Source organism: Brassica rapa, chromosome A09 (assembly GCF_000309985.2).
Source record: "Brassica rapa cultivar Chiifu-401-42 chromosome A09, CAAS_Brap_v3.01, whole genome shotgun sequence".
NCBI classification, from domain to species: Eukaryota; Viridiplantae; Streptophyta; class Magnoliopsida; order Brassicales; family Brassicaceae; genus Brassica; species Brassica rapa.
In genome coordinates this window covers 6,964,569-6,981,938 of record NC_024803.2, presented here as the reverse complement: position 1 = coordinate 6,981,938, position 17,370 = coordinate 6,964,569, and the positions used below count along the sequence as shown (strand labels likewise).

At 28.5% G+C, this 17,370-nt stretch overlaps 2 protein-coding genes and 1 long non-coding RNA gene across 4 annotated transcripts; 1 reads left to right on the top strand and 2 right to left on the bottom strand.

Moving 5' to 3' along the window:
- Window positions 1-4,598: 4,598 nt before the first annotated feature.
- LOC117128457 lies at window positions 4,599-7,655 on the bottom strand. The gene is made up of 2 exons (XR_004451757.1): window positions 7,305-7,655; window positions 4,599-6,746 (listed from the first exon to the last, which is right to left on the bottom strand). It is a non-coding gene; the product is annotated as an uncharacterized LOC117128457 (long non-coding RNA).
- Window positions 7,656-7,968: 313 nt separating this feature from the next.
- On the top strand, window positions 7,969-12,157 carry LOC103249144 (cytokinin dehydrogenase 2). The gene is made up of 5 exons (XM_009114360.3): window positions 7,969-8,782; window positions 9,385-9,512; window positions 10,669-10,926; window positions 11,116-11,384; window positions 11,455-12,157. Exons 1-5 carry the CDS (start codon window positions 8,218-8,220, stop codon window positions 11,741-11,743), a joined length of 1,509 nt encoding a protein of 502 aa, XP_009112608.1. The 5' UTR covers window positions 7,969-8,217; the 3' UTR covers window positions 11,744-12,157.
- LOC103837960 (nucleosome assembly protein 1;2) lies at window positions 12,005-14,719 on the bottom strand. 2 transcript variants are annotated; one of them, XM_009114358.3, is made up of 12 exons: window positions 14,569-14,719; window positions 14,430-14,473; window positions 14,128-14,223; window positions 13,936-14,028; window positions 13,690-13,777; window positions 13,518-13,579; window positions 13,247-13,431; window positions 12,983-13,160; window positions 12,853-12,896; window positions 12,565-12,766; window positions 12,445-12,462; window positions 12,005-12,340 (listed from the first exon to the last, which is right to left on the bottom strand). In XM_009114358.3, the coding sequence occupies exons 1-12, from the start codon at window positions 14,615-14,617 to the stop codon at window positions 12,272-12,274; spliced, it is 1,128 nt and encodes a 375-aa protein (XP_009112606.1). In that variant the 5' UTR covers window positions 14,618-14,719; the 3' UTR covers window positions 12,005-12,271. The 2 variants fall into 2 exon arrangements, with proteins under 2 accessions (XP_009112606.1, XP_009112607.1); XM_009114359.3 differs by lacking the exon at window positions 12,445-12,462.
- Window positions 14,720-17,370: the final 2,651 nt, after the last annotated feature.

The window sequence follows — 17,370 nt, the reverse complement described above, 5'->3', positions numbered from 1 at the left end:
GTTCTTTTTAAAAATATTTTTTTTTTAAACTGCTATTTTGGGAAAGTTATCATTTTTGTAAACAAATATTGTAGATTTTGTATTTTGATTTAGAAATTAGGTTTACAAGAGTTTTTTTAATAGATGAACATTTTTTAGAATTTTTTTTTTTAGAATGTATTTTTTAAATAAATTTTCTAAAAACTGCTATTTTAGGAAAGTTAGAATTTTTGTAGAGAACTATTGAAGATTTGGGATTGTAATTTAGAAATTCAGATAACAAGAGTTTTTGTTGATAGATGGACATTCTTTTAGAATATTTGATCAATAGGTTCTTTTTTAAAATAATTTTTTAAAAAACTGCTATTTTGGAAAAGTTATCATTTCTGTAGACAAATATTGTACATTTGGTATTTTGATTTAGAAATTAGGATTACAAGACGTATTTTAATAGATGAGCATTTTTTAGAATTTTTTATTTTTAGAAAATATTTTTAAATAAATTTTCTAAAAACTGTTATTTTAGGAAAGTTATCATTTTTGTAGAGAAATATTGAAGACTTGGGATTGTAATTTAGAAATTCAGATAACAAGAGTTTTTGTTGATAGATTAACATTCTTTTATAATATTTGATCAATAGGTTCTTTTTAAAAATAAATTTTTAAAAAACTGCTATTTTGGGAAAGTTATCATTTTTGTAGACAAATATTGTAGATTTGGTATTTTGATTTAGAAATTAGGATTACATGAGTTTTTTTAGTAGATGAGCATTTTTTAGAATTTTTTATCATTAGAATGTATTTTTTAAATAAATTTTCTAAAAACTGCTATTTTACTAAAGTTAACATTTTTGTAGAAAAATATTGAAAATTTGGGATTGTAATTTAGAAATTCAGATAACTAGAGTTTTTGTTGATAGATGAACATTCTTTTATAATATTTGATCAATAGGTTCTTTTTAAAAATAATCTTTTAAAAAACTGCTATTTTGGGAAAGTTATCATTTTTGTAGGCAAATATTGTAGATTTGGTATTTTGATTTAGAAATTAGGTTTACAAGAGTTTTTGTTGATAGATGAGCATTGTTTTAGAATATTTGATCAATAGGTTCTTTTTAAAAATATTTTTTTTTTAAAACTGATATTTTGGGAAAGTTATCATTTTTGTAGACAAATATTGTAGATTTGGTATTTTGATTTAGAAATTAGGATTACAATAGTTTTTGTTAATAGATAAGCATTTTTTTAGAATTTTTTATCATTAGGTTGTATTTTTTAAATAAATTTTCTAAAAACTGGTATTTTAGGAAAGTTATTATTTTTTAGAGAAATATTGTAGATTTGAGATTGTAATTTAGAAAGTAGGATAACAAGTGTTTTTGTTGATAGATAGACATTCTTTTAGAATATTTGATCAATAGGTTTTTTAAAATAAATTTTTAAAAAACTGCTATTTTGGGAAAGTTATTATTTTTATAGACAAATATTGTAGATTTGATATTTTGAACTAGAAATTAGGATTACAAGAGTTTTTGTTAATAGCTGATCATTTTTTTAGAATTTTTTATCATTGGATTGTATTTTTTAAATAAATTTTCTAAAAACTGTTATTTTTTTAAAGTTATCATTTTGTAGAGATATATTGTAGACTAGGTTAAGAGCCGCGCCTTGCACAAACATATATATAATTTATTTTTATGAATATTATATATAATTTATTTTTAAGTATTATATATTTTTTACATATTATGAAATAATAAATATATATTGAATAATTAAAAATTTAGTAACTATTACGTATATAATTAAATTGGTACAAATACTTAAATAAATTTTATTAATCCAGACAAACATTTATTTCTATTTTTATGGTATAAAATTAAGTTTAAATGATATTAACATAGATATATAGTACATTTTTAATATTGACATCTGTTAAAAAGGATTTTATTCCCATATTATTTTTGATAATTTGTATTTCTTTATAGCAAATTTTTTAAATCAATGATAACAATAAATAATTTGTGGGATGTTTAATAGTTTTAGTAATTTATAATTTTAAAAACATTCAATGCAAAGTTTAAAATCTAAATATTAAGTTGTTAATAATTGTTCAAAATGTTTATCAAAAAAATTCAAAGCAAATTCGAAATTAAAATACTTATGTATTTTATATGGTATATAATTTATTTTTTTTAAAATATTAACATACATATATATATATATTTATTAAATTACATTTCCTACTTATTTAATTTCATAATTATTTGTATATTGTTATAATATAAATTTTAACTCATGGATCACAAAATTACAATGTGGGATTGTTAACAACTTTAGTCATTTATATTCGTTTTTAAAAATTCAAAATATGACATATAGGAAAAAATCTAAATTTTTATTATATAGTTAATGTGGTTGTTTAATTTATTTTAATAAGTTAAAAATATAAAAAAAATGATAGAGAATAGACTAATTTTTATCAAATTTGTATTATTCAAAATCATTAATTGTCATATATACTTTAGCCACATTAGGTAATTCCATGATTTTTAATTAAGGAAACAATGAAGAACATTTATGATTAATTTATGGTTAGTTTAATAAAAAGTTTATTATATATTTATATGGACCAACATATTTTTCTAAGGATTTTAAGAATGATTGTGGTGATGACATGTGGCTACAAAAATATGTTGTAATGTTTCTCTTTTAATATATAGGGGATTTGGGATTATAATTTAGAAAGTAGGATAACAAGTGTTTTTGTTGATAGATAGACATTCTTTTAGAATATTTGATCAATATGCTCTTTTTTTTTAGAATTTTTGATCAACATGTTCTATTTTAAAAAAAATTCTAAAAACTACTATTTTAGGAAAGTCATCATTTTTGTAGAAAAATATTGTTGATTTGGTATTTTGATTTAGATATTAGGATTACAAGAGTTTTTGTTGATAGATGTGCGTTTTTTTTTTTTAGAATTTTGATCATTAGATTGTATTTTTTAAATAAATTTTCTAAAAACTGTATTTTAGGAAAGTTATCATTTTTGTAGAGAAATATTGTAGATTTTGGATTGTAATTTAGAAATTAGGATAACAAGAGTTTTTGTTGATAGATGGACATTCTTTTAGAATATTTGATCAATAGGTTATTTTTTAAAATAATTTTTTTAAAACCTACTATTTTGGGAAAATTATCATTTATGTAGTGAAATATTGTAGATTTGGTATTTTGATGTAGGAATTAGGATTACAAGAGTTTTTGTTGATAGATGAGTATTCTTTTAGAATTTATGATCAACATGTTCTATTTAAATAAATTTTCTAAAAATACTATTTTGGGAAAGTTATCATTTTTGACAAATATTGTAGATTTGGTATTTTGATTTAGAAATTAGGATTACAATAGTTTTTTTGATAGATGAGCATTTTTTTAAGAATATATGATAATTAGATTGGATTTTGATAAATATTTTTTTCTGAATTCTGCTATTTTAGGAAAGTTATCATTTTGGTAGAGAAATATTGTAGACTTGAGACTGTAATTTAGAAATTAGAATAACAAGAGTTTTTGTTGATATATAGACATTCTTTTAGAATATTTGATCAATAGGTTCTTTTTTAAAATAAATTTCAAAAAACTTCTCTTTTGGGAAAGTTACCATTTTTGTAGACAAATATTGTAGATTTGGTATCTTGACTTAGAAATTAGGATTACAATAGTTTTTGTTGATAGATAAGCATTTTTTTAGAATTTTTGATCATTAGGTTGTATTTTTTAAATATAGTTTCTAAAAACTGATATTTTAGGAAACTGGTAACAACGACCATGTTGAGTATCGGTTCTTAAAGCTTCCATCCCAATGTTTTTTTTCTTTGGAACAAATATGTAGTTTATTAAGTAAGATGCATAAAAAAATTATCAAAGAAGTATTTATATGTGAAATTGTGGAAATACAATCAACTACAATTAATTATATATATCCAAATATGAGGATATGCTTAAAAACTTCATGATTTTGTGTAATTAATAACTCAAAAGTCATCAGATCCAAGTTTAAAATTATATGGATAATTTTTCAAAACATGTCAATGAATTAAATATAAATTATTTTTAGATTATGTATCTGAATATTTACACATGCTAATATTGTATATTTACTTTTTATTTATTTTTTCTTATATTGTATATTTACTTATTCTTATTTTTTTGCTTTGATATCAAATTATAATATTACGATAGATGTTTAATATAATATTTATATTTTTTATACAATATATTTACTTAATAATTATTTTATTATACATTTTTCAAATAGATGTTTAATGTAGTTTTCTATTTCTTATATTAAATATGTACTTATTATTTATTTTTCTTATATTTTATAATTACTTATTCTAATATTTTAATAGATGTTTAATGTAATATTTTTACTTTTTATATTGTATATTTTATTATTTATTTTACTATACATTTTTCAGATAGATGTTTAATTTAGTTTTATATTTCCTTATTCTAATATTGCAAGAAATTTTAATATAATATTTCTACTTTGTGTATTGTATATTTACTTGTTATTTATTTTACTATACATTTTAAAGGTAGATGTATAATTTAGTTTTTTTCGTTTTTTAATTTTATATTTATTTTTTGCTTATTTTTCTTATATTATATATTTACTTATTCTAATTTTATTTCTTTTATCAAATGATAATATTATGATAGATTTTTAATGTAATATTTCTATTTTTTGTATTATATATTTACTTATTATTATTTTTCCTTATATTATATATTTTACTTATTATTTATTACTTATTCTTTAGTAATAATACCACGTGGTATTTTTCGAGAGAAGTTTTTTCGCTTATGTGGATATCCCATGGAGCCTCAAAAAAATCCATTTTATTAGTATGAGTTTTTATTTGTCAATCTTTTATACATAAATATATTTGTAACTCACATAACTGTATTATCATTACAAAATGTATAATAGAAGAAATTATTAACTATTGCATTGGTTGTTCAATGAAAAAAAAAATTCAATACACAAATGATAAAATTGCTATAATTACAATATGAAAGTGTGATTATAAATTGCTTTATGACATTTGATTTCATTCTTTTGCAGTTACATAAAACTAAACGAACGTGAGACAGTTTTGATTTTTTTTGTAATATGTTAAATTTTAATTTTTGAAAACATTTTACTTTTTTTAAAGGCTTTGTAAAGAAATTACAGTGTCAAATTTTGATTGATCAAATGACTTGTGCTTTAATATATAAGGGATATATACTTAAATATATTATTTATTTTTAATTTAATATATTAAAAAAATCTCCAAAAATGTATAAGATATTTTAAAGTTGTCCACAATACTTAAAGTTTTAAAATAATCGAATGTAAATTTCTAAATTAACTAAACAATACTCACAATACCAAAAATACTTAAAATATATATTGATTCTTTATCCAAACATATTCAAGCCAAACCAATTTATATGTTAAGTTTAGATATTTTGGCATACATTATTCAAATTTATATGTAATACATTATTTTATTTTTAAATATTTAGAAATTTAAACCATATATAAATTTATTTTTATTTTTTAAACCAAACCCGAACCAAACCTGCAATGATCCAAACCGAACCGAAATTTATAATTATTCAAAATGGACATAAATCTTAAACTGTGAAAACCTGAAACCTAAATAAACTCGAACTAAACCCGAATGCCCACCCTTAGTATTTTCCAGAACTTTTCCTATAAATACTTTCTTGAATAAATTATTTTTATTCATATTTCAACTACTAATTTAAAGATTTTTGTTCCCAGTAAAATATTTTTAAAAAACATTGTGAGGGAACCTTTTTTTTATCAGCAAATGCATTCATAGATTAAAAGGTTTACAAGATGTCAGAAGAGTTATTCAGTGCCTCCTTGGCTAAACAGTCTGCAGTGATATTGTCTTTTCGAGGGATAACGTAGAAAAAAACTGAGGAAAAGGAACAATTAAGCTCATGGATATCATGAAGTCATGAAGAATTCCAAAAAGCTCCTTGATAGCTCTGATGAGATTTTGAACGTCTGACTTCAAAGAGAGTTTCGACATGCCGAGTTCTGAAGCTTGCAAGAGAGCTGTTCTTAACGCCAAGCCCTCCGCTATAAAATCTTCCTTTGCGCTGATTTTGTATAAAGTCCTTCCTGGCCAGTCGGTGAAAATGCAGGCCAGGCCTGCAGCTGTGTTGGTCGCTTCACTCCATGCCGCATTCGTGTAAACTGAAATTTGGTCGAGATGGATTGGTCCTTACATGCTCTATCGGCTTGTGGTTGATCTGTTGAAACTCTTCGGTTTGAGCTTCCTGCCATTCTCTGGCATCATGGAGGGCTTTAGTGATTGTCTCAGTTGGTCAATACTCCCTGTATTAATTTTCTTTTTGAATTTCTTGCCATCCAAATCGTCCAACAAACCCAAGGGAAGATAGATCCCATTCGATACCCAGTTGGATGTAGGCAAGAGATGGATTTTATCCCCTGAAAACCCGACACAAAGTCTGAAGACTGTGTGATTAAGCACAGATTAGTCAAAGGCACCAAATTCCAGACCTCCTTGGCAAACTTGTATTTCAGGAAAAGGTGATTGCTGTTTCTTTTAAACCACACAGTGAGAGGTCTCTAAGGCATCTTTTCTCCAAGTTTTCACCCAAGGTAAAGCCCCTTGAATGACTTTCCAAGGTAACCGTAGCCTCCATCTTCACTTCCACTAGATGTTGATGTTAGTAAAGAACATGGCTCTGAAACAGCTTGTTGGAAAAAATCCCTAATAATATTTCTTCGCATGGTTAAGATGGGAATTATACAACTAATGTTTAAGATAGCCTCTGTATTTTAGAAAAGAGATTTTCTACAAAAGCTTTGTATTTGGAGACTCTCTTAGAATTCTTGTAAAACTCTTTCTATATGTGTGTCTCTCTTCTTTGTTTTTGTTTTTGCTTGATGATTACAAGTGATACAAGCACCCCCTATTTATACAAGTAAAGAGTGAGTACTACCTAATTCTAGAATACTCTCCAATCCTTATCGACAATTCTTTATCCTTATCCACTTCTAGACATTTCTTCTTCTTGGCCTTCTTGGGTTAAGGGCCTTAAGGCTTTATTATGCATTGATTAATCTTGGTTAATGAGGAATTGTCAAACACTAAGACGAAAACAATTATAAAAGATGTAAGCATTGTGGAGGTTAAGTGTAAAATGGAGTTCCGCCTCAAACCATGCAAAAGGGAGATCCGAAGTGGTGCCTTATATATGGGAACCTTCTCATTTTGTCGACACAGTGAGTTTTTGTTGTTGGATATGCCTTTATATATGGGAACCTTTTTCTCCTTTTTAGGTAGAATGGTTTCTCGGATGCATCCGCCAATCTGGCTAAAGTCAACAGTCAGTGGAGAAGTTGTGTTGTTGTTTCAGTTTGTTGTTGGGGTCCTCCAAAAGAATGTAGATTGCTGTATTAGAGACTACATGTTTGAGACTCAAGGAAACGTTTGCGAAGTTGAGGCGAGCCATGCAATAAGAGCATACTAGTTGTGAAACATGTCATCAATTGCATCGGTCCTTTTTGACCAATGGTCAAACTAGAAACTCGTTCACATTACGCATAATGAAACTTCTGAAATCGTTATTCACGCAAGTGGACGAATTGAGTCATCTCGCAATTTCTGATGAATTTGTTTTCAAGTGTGCAAACTTTTCAAAGGACCGCGTTCCGCACGAGGATGTGCAAACTATTCAAAAACTCGTTTACTTTTTAAATAGATTTTTTGGTAAATTAAATGTAATTGAAAATTGATTAAAAACGTTGTATACCACTAGTATTTATGGAAGATATATACACGAAATACAGTAAAAAATAGTTGTTATATATTCAAATATACATGAAGATATGCCTAATATTGTCCTTAAGGTAACTAAATCAAGATGTTAAATAACTTCAAGATTGCATCTTATTTTTGGCAAAAAAAATCAAGATTTCATTTGACTTCGAAATTATATGATATATTGCCATAACTACAAATATAGCTAATCTTCCTCACGTTTAAATTAAGCCACCCATTATTGCATGAGTAACGAACAAATTAATATTATACTATATAATAGTGATAATCAATCCATTCCTTACAAATTTTCTTCTTCATCTTCCGTTACGAGAGAGTAAAAGAAGAAGAGAAAATGGCTAATCTTCCTCTAATGATCACTCTAACGACGGTTCTGATTTATTTACTTCCAAGCTGTATCAAATCGTCAGAGATTATTCTACCCAAATCGTTAAACCTCACCCTCCTAACCGATCCTTCCGCCATCTCCGTCGCCTCTCACGATTTTGGAAACATCACTACCGTGATACCCGGTGGCGTGATCTGCCCTTCCTCTCCCGCTGAGATATCCCGTCTCCTCAGCTACGCCTCTAACGGAGAAAGAAAGTTCCAAGTGGCAGCTCGCGGCCAAGGCCACTCCTTAATGGGCCAAGCAGGCGTCCCCGACGGAGTCATTATCAACATGACGTGTCTCGCTGGCGTAGTGGTTTCCGATGACATGAAGTATGCTGACGTGGCCGGTGGGACGTTATGGGTTGACGTGCTGAAAAAGACAGCGGAGAAAGGCGTTTCGCCGGTTTCTTGGACGGATTATTTGCATGTTAGCGTCGGAGGAACACTGTCAAATGCTGGAATCGGCGGTGAAGTCTTTAGAAACGGTCCTCAGATTAGTAACGTCCTTGAGTTGGACGTTATAACTGGTACGTAAACGCTAAAAAATCTACTATGTTAGATGGTTATTATAAGTTTTTTGGTGTGACATCTTTCATATTTTATAGTCATTATATACTTTTTGCACCACACGCAATGAAATCTTCGAAACATAAAATTCGTAACGCATCTAATTAAGATACGTCTTTAATGATCAGTTTTGTCATCACAGATTCCCAACTGGTCGTTTATGCGTGTGTGTATTTGTGATTTTTCTGATGCTCATGCATGACACATGCAAACGGAACGTTTTGATATTTTTGTTGGCTTTCAGTTTTCTTTTGTCCAACTATGAATGCTGTTTTTCTTTTGTCCATTTACCAATTATTCAAAGATTATTACGTCAGATTGAAATGAAAATTGAGAAAATTGAAGCATTGGCTAACCATATAATTTTAAATATTAGTATGTAGGTAGGGAAGATATATTTGTAGGTGTAAAATTTGTACCCTTCTTTGTCAAAAAAAAATTGTACTATGTTTTGATCTGTGACAGTTTTAACTATTAATATTGTTGGAAAAAGAAACAAAAACATATTTTAGTAAGTTTTATTTCCAAGTAAACAGTAAGGATTTTTATATATATATTTCAGGGAAAGGTGAAATGTTAGCATGCTCGCCACAGTTAAACTCAGAGTTGTTCTATGGAGTTTTAGGAGGTTTGGGACAATTTGGAATAATCACGAGAGCCAGAATTGTTTTGAACCATGCACCTAAAAGGGTACGTAACATCAATTTTAACCTTATATTTCTATCTATTAAGATCTTCGAATTTATTCAGCATTTACGAAATCTTTCTTGGCCAGTTCTGAAATTAGGAATTTCCTTTCATTTTCCTCTATATAGAAAGAAAATTTTATTTTTTGTACTTTAGCATCCCCAAATATGTCAAAACTTGAATTTCTATGAAATATTGTCAGCCTAGAACAATACATTCACATGATTTTAATCGTGATAGAAAATATCAGCTATCAAAGGAAAAAAATGAAAAGGTAAAATCAGATTAAAAACAGCTAGCCAATAAAATATATAGAGACATATATATATATATATATGTGTGTGTGTGTGTGTGTGTGTAATTCTTTTGTATAAAAATGTACAAATGCTAGTTTTAATCACTACTTTATATTGTCGTAACAAAATCACTAAGAATAGATAATTTTTTCACAGTTAGATGTTTTTTTTGTCTAGCCTACTTTAGTGTTATTAAGGTGGAGCTAATATTTTGGATATTACACTACATAATTGTTTTTTTTTTCTTGGAGAAAGAGACACTACATAATTGGTTACACATTAATTAGATAACATTTCATAAAAGAAAGTATTTCGTGTTTTAGCAAAAAAAGAAAAGAAAGTATTTCGTGGTTTTACGCAAAGAGAGTTAGACACTACATAATTAGAGACGTATGGATCATAACTCATGTAGTTAGGCATACAATAGGTTTGGTACGAATTTAGAATCTAGTCAAAGGCTTGTTTTGGATTCATTTGAACAAAATCTATACATTGACTGAAAAAAGATATGGCCTATTGTTTATTGTAGTTTATAATCCTAGGACTTGTTATAGTCCAATCATGTTGTTGTATGCCTTTGCAAATCTAACTGATCTGTCAATATATAGATTTTTCATACAGTCAAGCTTAATAGTTTTGACAATCCACTTAAATTTGGGAATCTAATCTATGAATTTTGTTGGTAAGTTTGTTGACTAATTGAATTCTTACAACAGACGGTAAACTCAATATATAGTTATTAATTTTACATAGATCATTATTATTTGATGATAATAAGCTAATAGCCAATGTTTATAATTGTAAATGTGTAAATGACATCGTTATATATTTGTGAGTGCTAATTAAAGGGAATTTCTATGTAGGCGAAATGGTTTCGAATGCTGTACAGTGACTTCACAGCTTTTACAAAGGACCAAGAACGTTTGATATCAATGGCCAATGATACTGGAGTTGACTATTTAGAAGGTCAACTATTCATGTCAAACGGCGTGGTAGACACCTCTTTTTTTCCACAGTCTGATCAATCTAAAATCGCTGATTTAGTGAAGAGCCACGGTATCATATATGTTCTTGAAGTAGCCAAATTTTATGATGATCCTACACTTCCCATCATTGGCCAGGTACTACTACACTTATAAATTTTCATTCTATACACATAATTTTTTTTTTAAGTTGAAATTCTATACACATAGTTACACAACACACTATGGTCGTTTCTTCCATGTATCATCATTAACACCACATCAGAACATTCATCATCATTGCACCACATGCACATATACATAATCAAATTTAGTTTATTTTTGTAGGTGGTTGACATGTTAACTAAAACCCTAAGTTACCTGCCCGGGTTCATATCCGTGCACGACGTGGCCTACTTCGATTTCTTGAACCGTGTAAAAGCCGAAGAAAATAAACTCAGATCTTTGGGTTTATGGGAAGTTCCTCATCCATGGCTTAACCTCTACGTCCCTAAGTCTCAGATACTCGATTTCCATAACGGTGTTGTCAAAGACATTCTTCTCAAGCAGAACTCGACCTCTGGCCTTACTCTCCTGTATCCCTCAAACCGAAACAAGTAAGCTTTCTAATCATAGTTTTCTTCAAGCACAAGTGTTGATATAGTGATTTTTATTGTTATTATATAGATGGGACAATCGTATGTCGGCGATGGTAACAGATGAAGAAGATGTAGTCTATATAATCGGAATACTACAATCAGCTACCCCACAGAATGTGCCAGAAGTGGAAAGCTTAAACGACAGTATAATTAGGGTTTGCAAGGACTCTGGCATTAAGATTAAGCAGTACCTGATGCATTACACCAGAAAAGAAGATTGGGTTGAGCATTTTGGAACGAAGTGGAGGGATTTTTCGAAGAGGAAAGATCTGTTTGATCCCAAGAAACTTCTATCTCCAGGACAAGATATCTTTTGATTGAATATGTAACCGGATATCATAATTATAGAATTAAAATTAAAACTAGTGAAGAATTGCACCTTTCAAATCTTAAATCAAGAGCATGCTCAAAATCAACAACTAAAGAAAACAGTTCACGTACGCAGAGAACATTCTTTAGAAAATTGCACCTTTCAAATTCAAAACGAAATTAGTTAACGCAGTTTCTAATTTACATCAATTGATTTAACCGCTTTTATCCAATACCAACACATAGCATTTTATGATTATGGGAACAAATTGACTAAAAATTTGACCAATTCGACAATAATTCAGACCAGTTCATCGAGACCACACATTACAAAATAAAAAATAAGACACAAACCAAACCAAACCAAACCAAACCAAAGAACAATTTTGTTTTAAAAAAAAACAAACGACCACCCAAAACTTGATACTTAAATCATATAAACTAGACCATGACTCTCCATATTAAGAAACACGACCTCGTCTCACAAAGACCAGACTCTTTTCTTTCTTCTCTTCTTCATAAATAAGCGCAACTCCTCACTGCTGCTTACACTCCGGTGGTCTCTCACCTTGTTGACCTTCCGCAAGCTGACTTCTTCCAGACTTCTGCTCACATAAAAGTAAAAAAAAACTCAGGTCAGCAACATCACTTACATAATATTCAACATCAAAGAGATCAATATGGTCTTGACTTAGAGTGATTATCAAACCTTGTGCCCAGCTGATGACTGCAACAAAACACAGAGAAACCAACCCAAAAATAAGGCTTCAGAGGTTTAAGTTTTATAATAGAAACAGAACGTAAAAACCATTTAGCCTCATATTATTACCTTCTTTCTGCTTTTCTTTCCTTGTTCTTCTTCCTCGTCCTCCTCATCATCATCTTCGTCCTCTTCATCATCATCTTCCTCGTCCTCCTCATCATCATCTTCATCAATCTCATCATCATCCAACTCAAGGTCATCTGGGTCAACAGCTTCCCCAGTGAACCATGACACCGCATGCGAGATAATTTTCTCTTTAATGGTTGATCTACATGATAAACAGCAGACAGATTCAGATCATGGAACTAAATTAAACAATGAAGAGAACTGATAATGAAACAGAACGGTGCAGACCCTATATCATAGTCATGCTCCATTTGGGCTTGGAGTTCTTCAGCCTGTCCAAGAATAAATTATCATCTTTAAAGCATTATAGAATGCTAAATCAAAAACTAAAACTGATCTTGGGGATAGATGGCCATACCATGTCATCATCAAGATCCTCCTCGTCATCAGGAACTTGAGGTGGACTGAAAAAGTTGAAGAAACTCTCACACTCCTCGGTCTTAGTGATCGGCTTTGTGTTTTTGGATCCCTTCTTTGGCTTCTTTTTAAGGATCTTCTGAGTCAAACATTTTCCAGGATACCACTCAATCTCCGTCCTGAATAATAGTTAATAAAGGATCAATAAGACTTCCTTGTTTTAAGAAATAAAAATAGCAAATGATAGGAGCAAAGGATCATATACCCAATGGCCTTCTCAAGGATAGGCTCATCTTCATCAATCATGTGATATGTCTTGGTCAAGACTGTGTTCTTGAAGTAAGGGTTCTCATCAAAGAAAAACTCGAGCTTGAACCCTTTTGGTTCTTCAACCCTGTTCCACTTGATGTCTTTGAGATACTTGAGAGCTCCTTCATCTCGCTCAGTTATCTAGAATCATGAGGAACAAAACATCAATACAAAGAGCATCGTCTTATCATTTAAAAACAAAAAGAAAGAGTATCCTAATAACGAACCTCCTCAGCTGTAATTTCATTGTTCTTCAGTGCGATAAGCCAGAAATCAGGTACTCCTTTCTCTGTAGAGAAAAAGAAAACAGATGTTCACATCAGTTAAAACATGATCTCACCATTACTGGAAGCTCAAAACATAACCAGAAATATAGTGTAAGTAGTTGATAATACACACCTTCAGCAGCTTTATCTTCTCCTTGTTCTGTTTTTGCTTCTTCTGGTGCACCTTCAACTTCAACCACTCCGGTGACAATCTCATATCGCTGTTTTATGTGATCAATGCCATAGGAAAGTCAGTTATAATCAATCATACGACAGAGACAAGTCTTGCTAAACTTGTATCTGTCCGCTTCTAATTACACTACTATTAGTTGAGGGTTTCATGTGATTTGACAGAATCAAAAATCATTTTTTTACAAACCTTGGTATAGAAAGGCTGATACAATTTCTGATATTTAGCTTCTAGGGCTGCTCTCTCCTCGAAAAACTTTGCTTCAATTTCATCATGTTGGTTCTGCAGTGCTCAAAATAAATAAGGAATCAGACTCCATCAAAATGTAACCAGAGCAAACGATTTCAAACCAAAAAGAGAAAAGAAAAGACCATAATCAACCTGAATGTCTCTAAGAACCTCAACACGCTTCCTGACAGCAGGACTCAAGTTCTCAAGGACATCTGAGTGTTGTCCAGCCAAACTCTGCAACTTGTTCTGTACAAAACGAAACAAAAAGTCAGAGACAGAACAACAACAACCAAATCAATATTATTATGCAGAAACAAAATTATCAAAGCAAAGTCCGTGCAAAAGCAAAAAACGCTACTGAAAGTAACAAACTTTGAAAAGGAAAATAGATGCAGAGGCAGTTCTTAAACTTAAAGTCCATTGCTTTAAGACACAGAAAGAGAAACAATCACCTTAAGAGCGTTGACAAGCCCCGCTCGATCCTCCTCGTTAAGAGCTACAAAGCAAACCACAAAAAAATAAGTACGAATTTTCAATAAATCTGTAAGAAAACAAAAGAACCAGGCGTCGTTCTAGGGATATGAATATTACCGGCAGTGAGATCAGACATGTTCAAGTTGTTGTCCTTGTCGCTGCTCATCTTCGCAAGCAAGAGAGAATGGAGAGACTGGCGAAGGAAGCGAGGAAGATAAAAAAGAAACCTTTTAAAACCCTAGTTTTTTGGGGTTTGACAGCCCAGCGACTAGGGCTGTTCAATAAGGTAAAACCGAACCGTACCGAACCGAACCGAACCGAAATAGATAATATGGTTTGGTTTTGGTATATACCATATAAACCGAATAGATATAATTTTATAAAAACCGTAGGATTTGGATATGGTTTGGTATATAACCGATTAAACCGAATAAACCGAACAAAACCGATTAAAAGTAGAAACATGTAAATATGTATCTATTTTATAACAATACATGTAAATTTGTGTTAATAACTATTACCATAATTTTATAGTAATAAAAAACCTTAATTTGTAAAACATTTGAAATATAACTAAATAACAATACATCGCAATTCAGACATCTTATTTTCTAAGTCTTTTTTGATATTTTTGCTTTATTTTAGTCTTTACTAAATTAATATGAAGATTATAAATTTGAGGGACAATAATTAATGGAAAATTTTCAATTAAAAAAGCATGACTTTAATGAACACTAAATATAGAAGAGTGAAAAAACTTTTCTTTCATGTTTCTACTAGGGATTAACCCGGGCTACGCCCGAGATTTTTATATTTTTCTAATTTAAGTTGTTAAATTATTTATATTTAGGTTATGATATATATTTATATAAATGTTAAGATGTATGTCATAATTAAAATTTATTTTTAAATTTTAACACGTTAAATTAACATATTTTTTACTATTTAAATATTTTTTGTAATTTTATTGGCTATCTAGTTATCATATTTAGGAAAACTATCTGTTGAGTGTTGGAATAAATGTTTTAGATATTTAATTAAACTGCAGAGTATTTTCGGATCGACCACATGCTCAACAATCGATCAATCCGTAAAAAAGATGGTCGATCTTCTTGGCGAGGTAATTACAATTTTAGCAAAAATATCTTTGATTTTCAAATTTAAGTATATAACTATTCTTTTGAATATTATTTTTTTTATTGTATTTTTTGATTAAATTATTGTATTATAATGTTTATGTAAATATTTTTTGTGATGTTTGAATTTGTGTTGTTCGTATACTTAACCTAGATGATATTGATGTTTAACCATTTGTTTTTTATTTATTTTTTTTAATCAGAAATTGTTTTTATTTAAAAAAATTATTCATATATAATATAATAGTTTAAGTTTGGAAGATTAATCTATATATATAAATTATGTATATTTTTTAAAAAATAATTTAAGATATTATATATTGAGTAACTGAATTTCTTATCTTGAAAATAAATATTTATATTTTTGTCTTCATGTTATACTCACCAATCCATCATTGATATTTATAACTCAGTATGTTTTTAAAACAACTTAGTTTTAAGTAATAAACGAATTTAATAAATTAAATTCATCACCTATAATGTTCTCTAAACTATATTTGAAAACTCTCTAAAATTATATTTTAAGCATAATATTACTATTATTTAATTTTAAGCATAATATATGCAAAACCAACTTAAATTATATTTACAATAGGACTATCCTAAACCGGTTAATAAACCAAAAACAATATTAAACCAACATGAACCAATACCTGATTCGGCGAGGAAAGAAGTGTTTCAGGATAAACGCTTGAATGATTATTAACTGTAATGGTTTGATCATGAAAGAGTTAGTATGAATATTAACAATTGTAAGAATACCTTTGAGTCTATGAAATGCAATTCAATTCCCATGAATAAGTTTGGCTTTTGGAAGTTGCGGGTTTCCCTACAATGAATCCACCTAACAAAAAATTTGTTGTCATAAAAAATCTCATTCAAGATCATTAAAGGTTTTTGGGACGGCAAAAGTTGATGGTGGAACCATTTTTTTGCTCGAGTGCTTTGAAGTTTTTCTTGATAGAGTGAGGTTGATATTGATGGAATAATGAGTTTTATAGGGACTTTCTTGATGTAAAACTATACATTTTTTTTGTCAAATGTGGTATTTCCATTTTTATATAATTTACTACCATTTTAAGATAGATGTACAGTTTAAGATAGATATTTAAATCTTAATGTACTTTTTCCATTTTTTTAAATGTTTATTTCCATTTCTTATATTTTAATTTACGTAATATCTATATTTTATATTTTAAAATAGATATTTAAATCTTAATGTACTTTTTTCATTTTTTAAAATTGTGTATTTACTTATATTATATATTTTACATTTTTAGATAGATGTTTAATGCTTAATGAAGTTTTTCCATTTTTTAAAAAAATTGTGTATTTACTTATTATTATATATATAATTTATATATTATATATTTACATTATTTACTTATTATTTATTTTCCTGTATATGTATTTCCATTTCTTGTACTTTTTATCTACTTAATATTTCTATTTTACATTTTAAGATAGATGTTTAAATCTTAATGTACGTTTTCCATTTTTTTTTTAATTTGTATATTTCCATTTGTTATACTTTCTATTTACTTAATATCTATATTTTAAATTTTAAGATATATTTTTAAATCTTAATGTAATTTTCCATTTTTTAAATTGGGTATTTACTTATATTATATATTTACTTATTATTTTTTTTTATATTGTGTATTTCTATTTCTTATACTTTCTATTTACTAATAATTTTATATTTTAAGATAGATTTACATTTTAAGATAGATGTTTAAATACTAATGTACTTTTTCCATTTTTTTAAATTGTGTATTTCTTT

What these genes read in the sequence shown, in the direction of transcription:
- LOC103249144 (XM_009114360.3), top strand. Translation starts at nt 8,218, where the DNA reads ATGGCTAATCTTCCTCTAATGATCACTCTAACGACGGTTCTGATTTAT. An exon ending in TGAACCATGCACCTAAAAGG is followed by an intron (nt 9,513 to 10,668) that starts GTACGTAACATC and finishes ATTTCTATGTAG; the next exon opens with GCGAAATGGTTTCGAATGCT. An exon ending in CACTTCCCATCATTGGCCAG is followed by an intron (nt 10,927 to 11,115) that starts GTACTACTACAC and finishes TTATTTTTGTAG; the next exon opens with GTGGTTGACATGTTAACTAA.
- LOC103837960 (XM_009114358.3), bottom strand. Translation starts at nt 14,617, where the DNA reads ATGAGCAGCGACAAGGACAACAACTTGAACATGTCTGATCTCACTGCC. An exon ending in ATCAGCCTTTCTATACCAAG is followed by an intron (nt 13,778 to 13,935) that starts GTTTGTAAAAAA and finishes CACATAAAACAG; the next exon opens with CGATATGAGATTGTCACCGG. An exon ending in AGAAGATAAAGCTGCTGAAG is followed by an intron (nt 13,580 to 13,689) that starts GTGTGTATTATC and finishes TTTTCTCTACAG; the next exon opens with AGAAAGGAGTACCTGATTTC.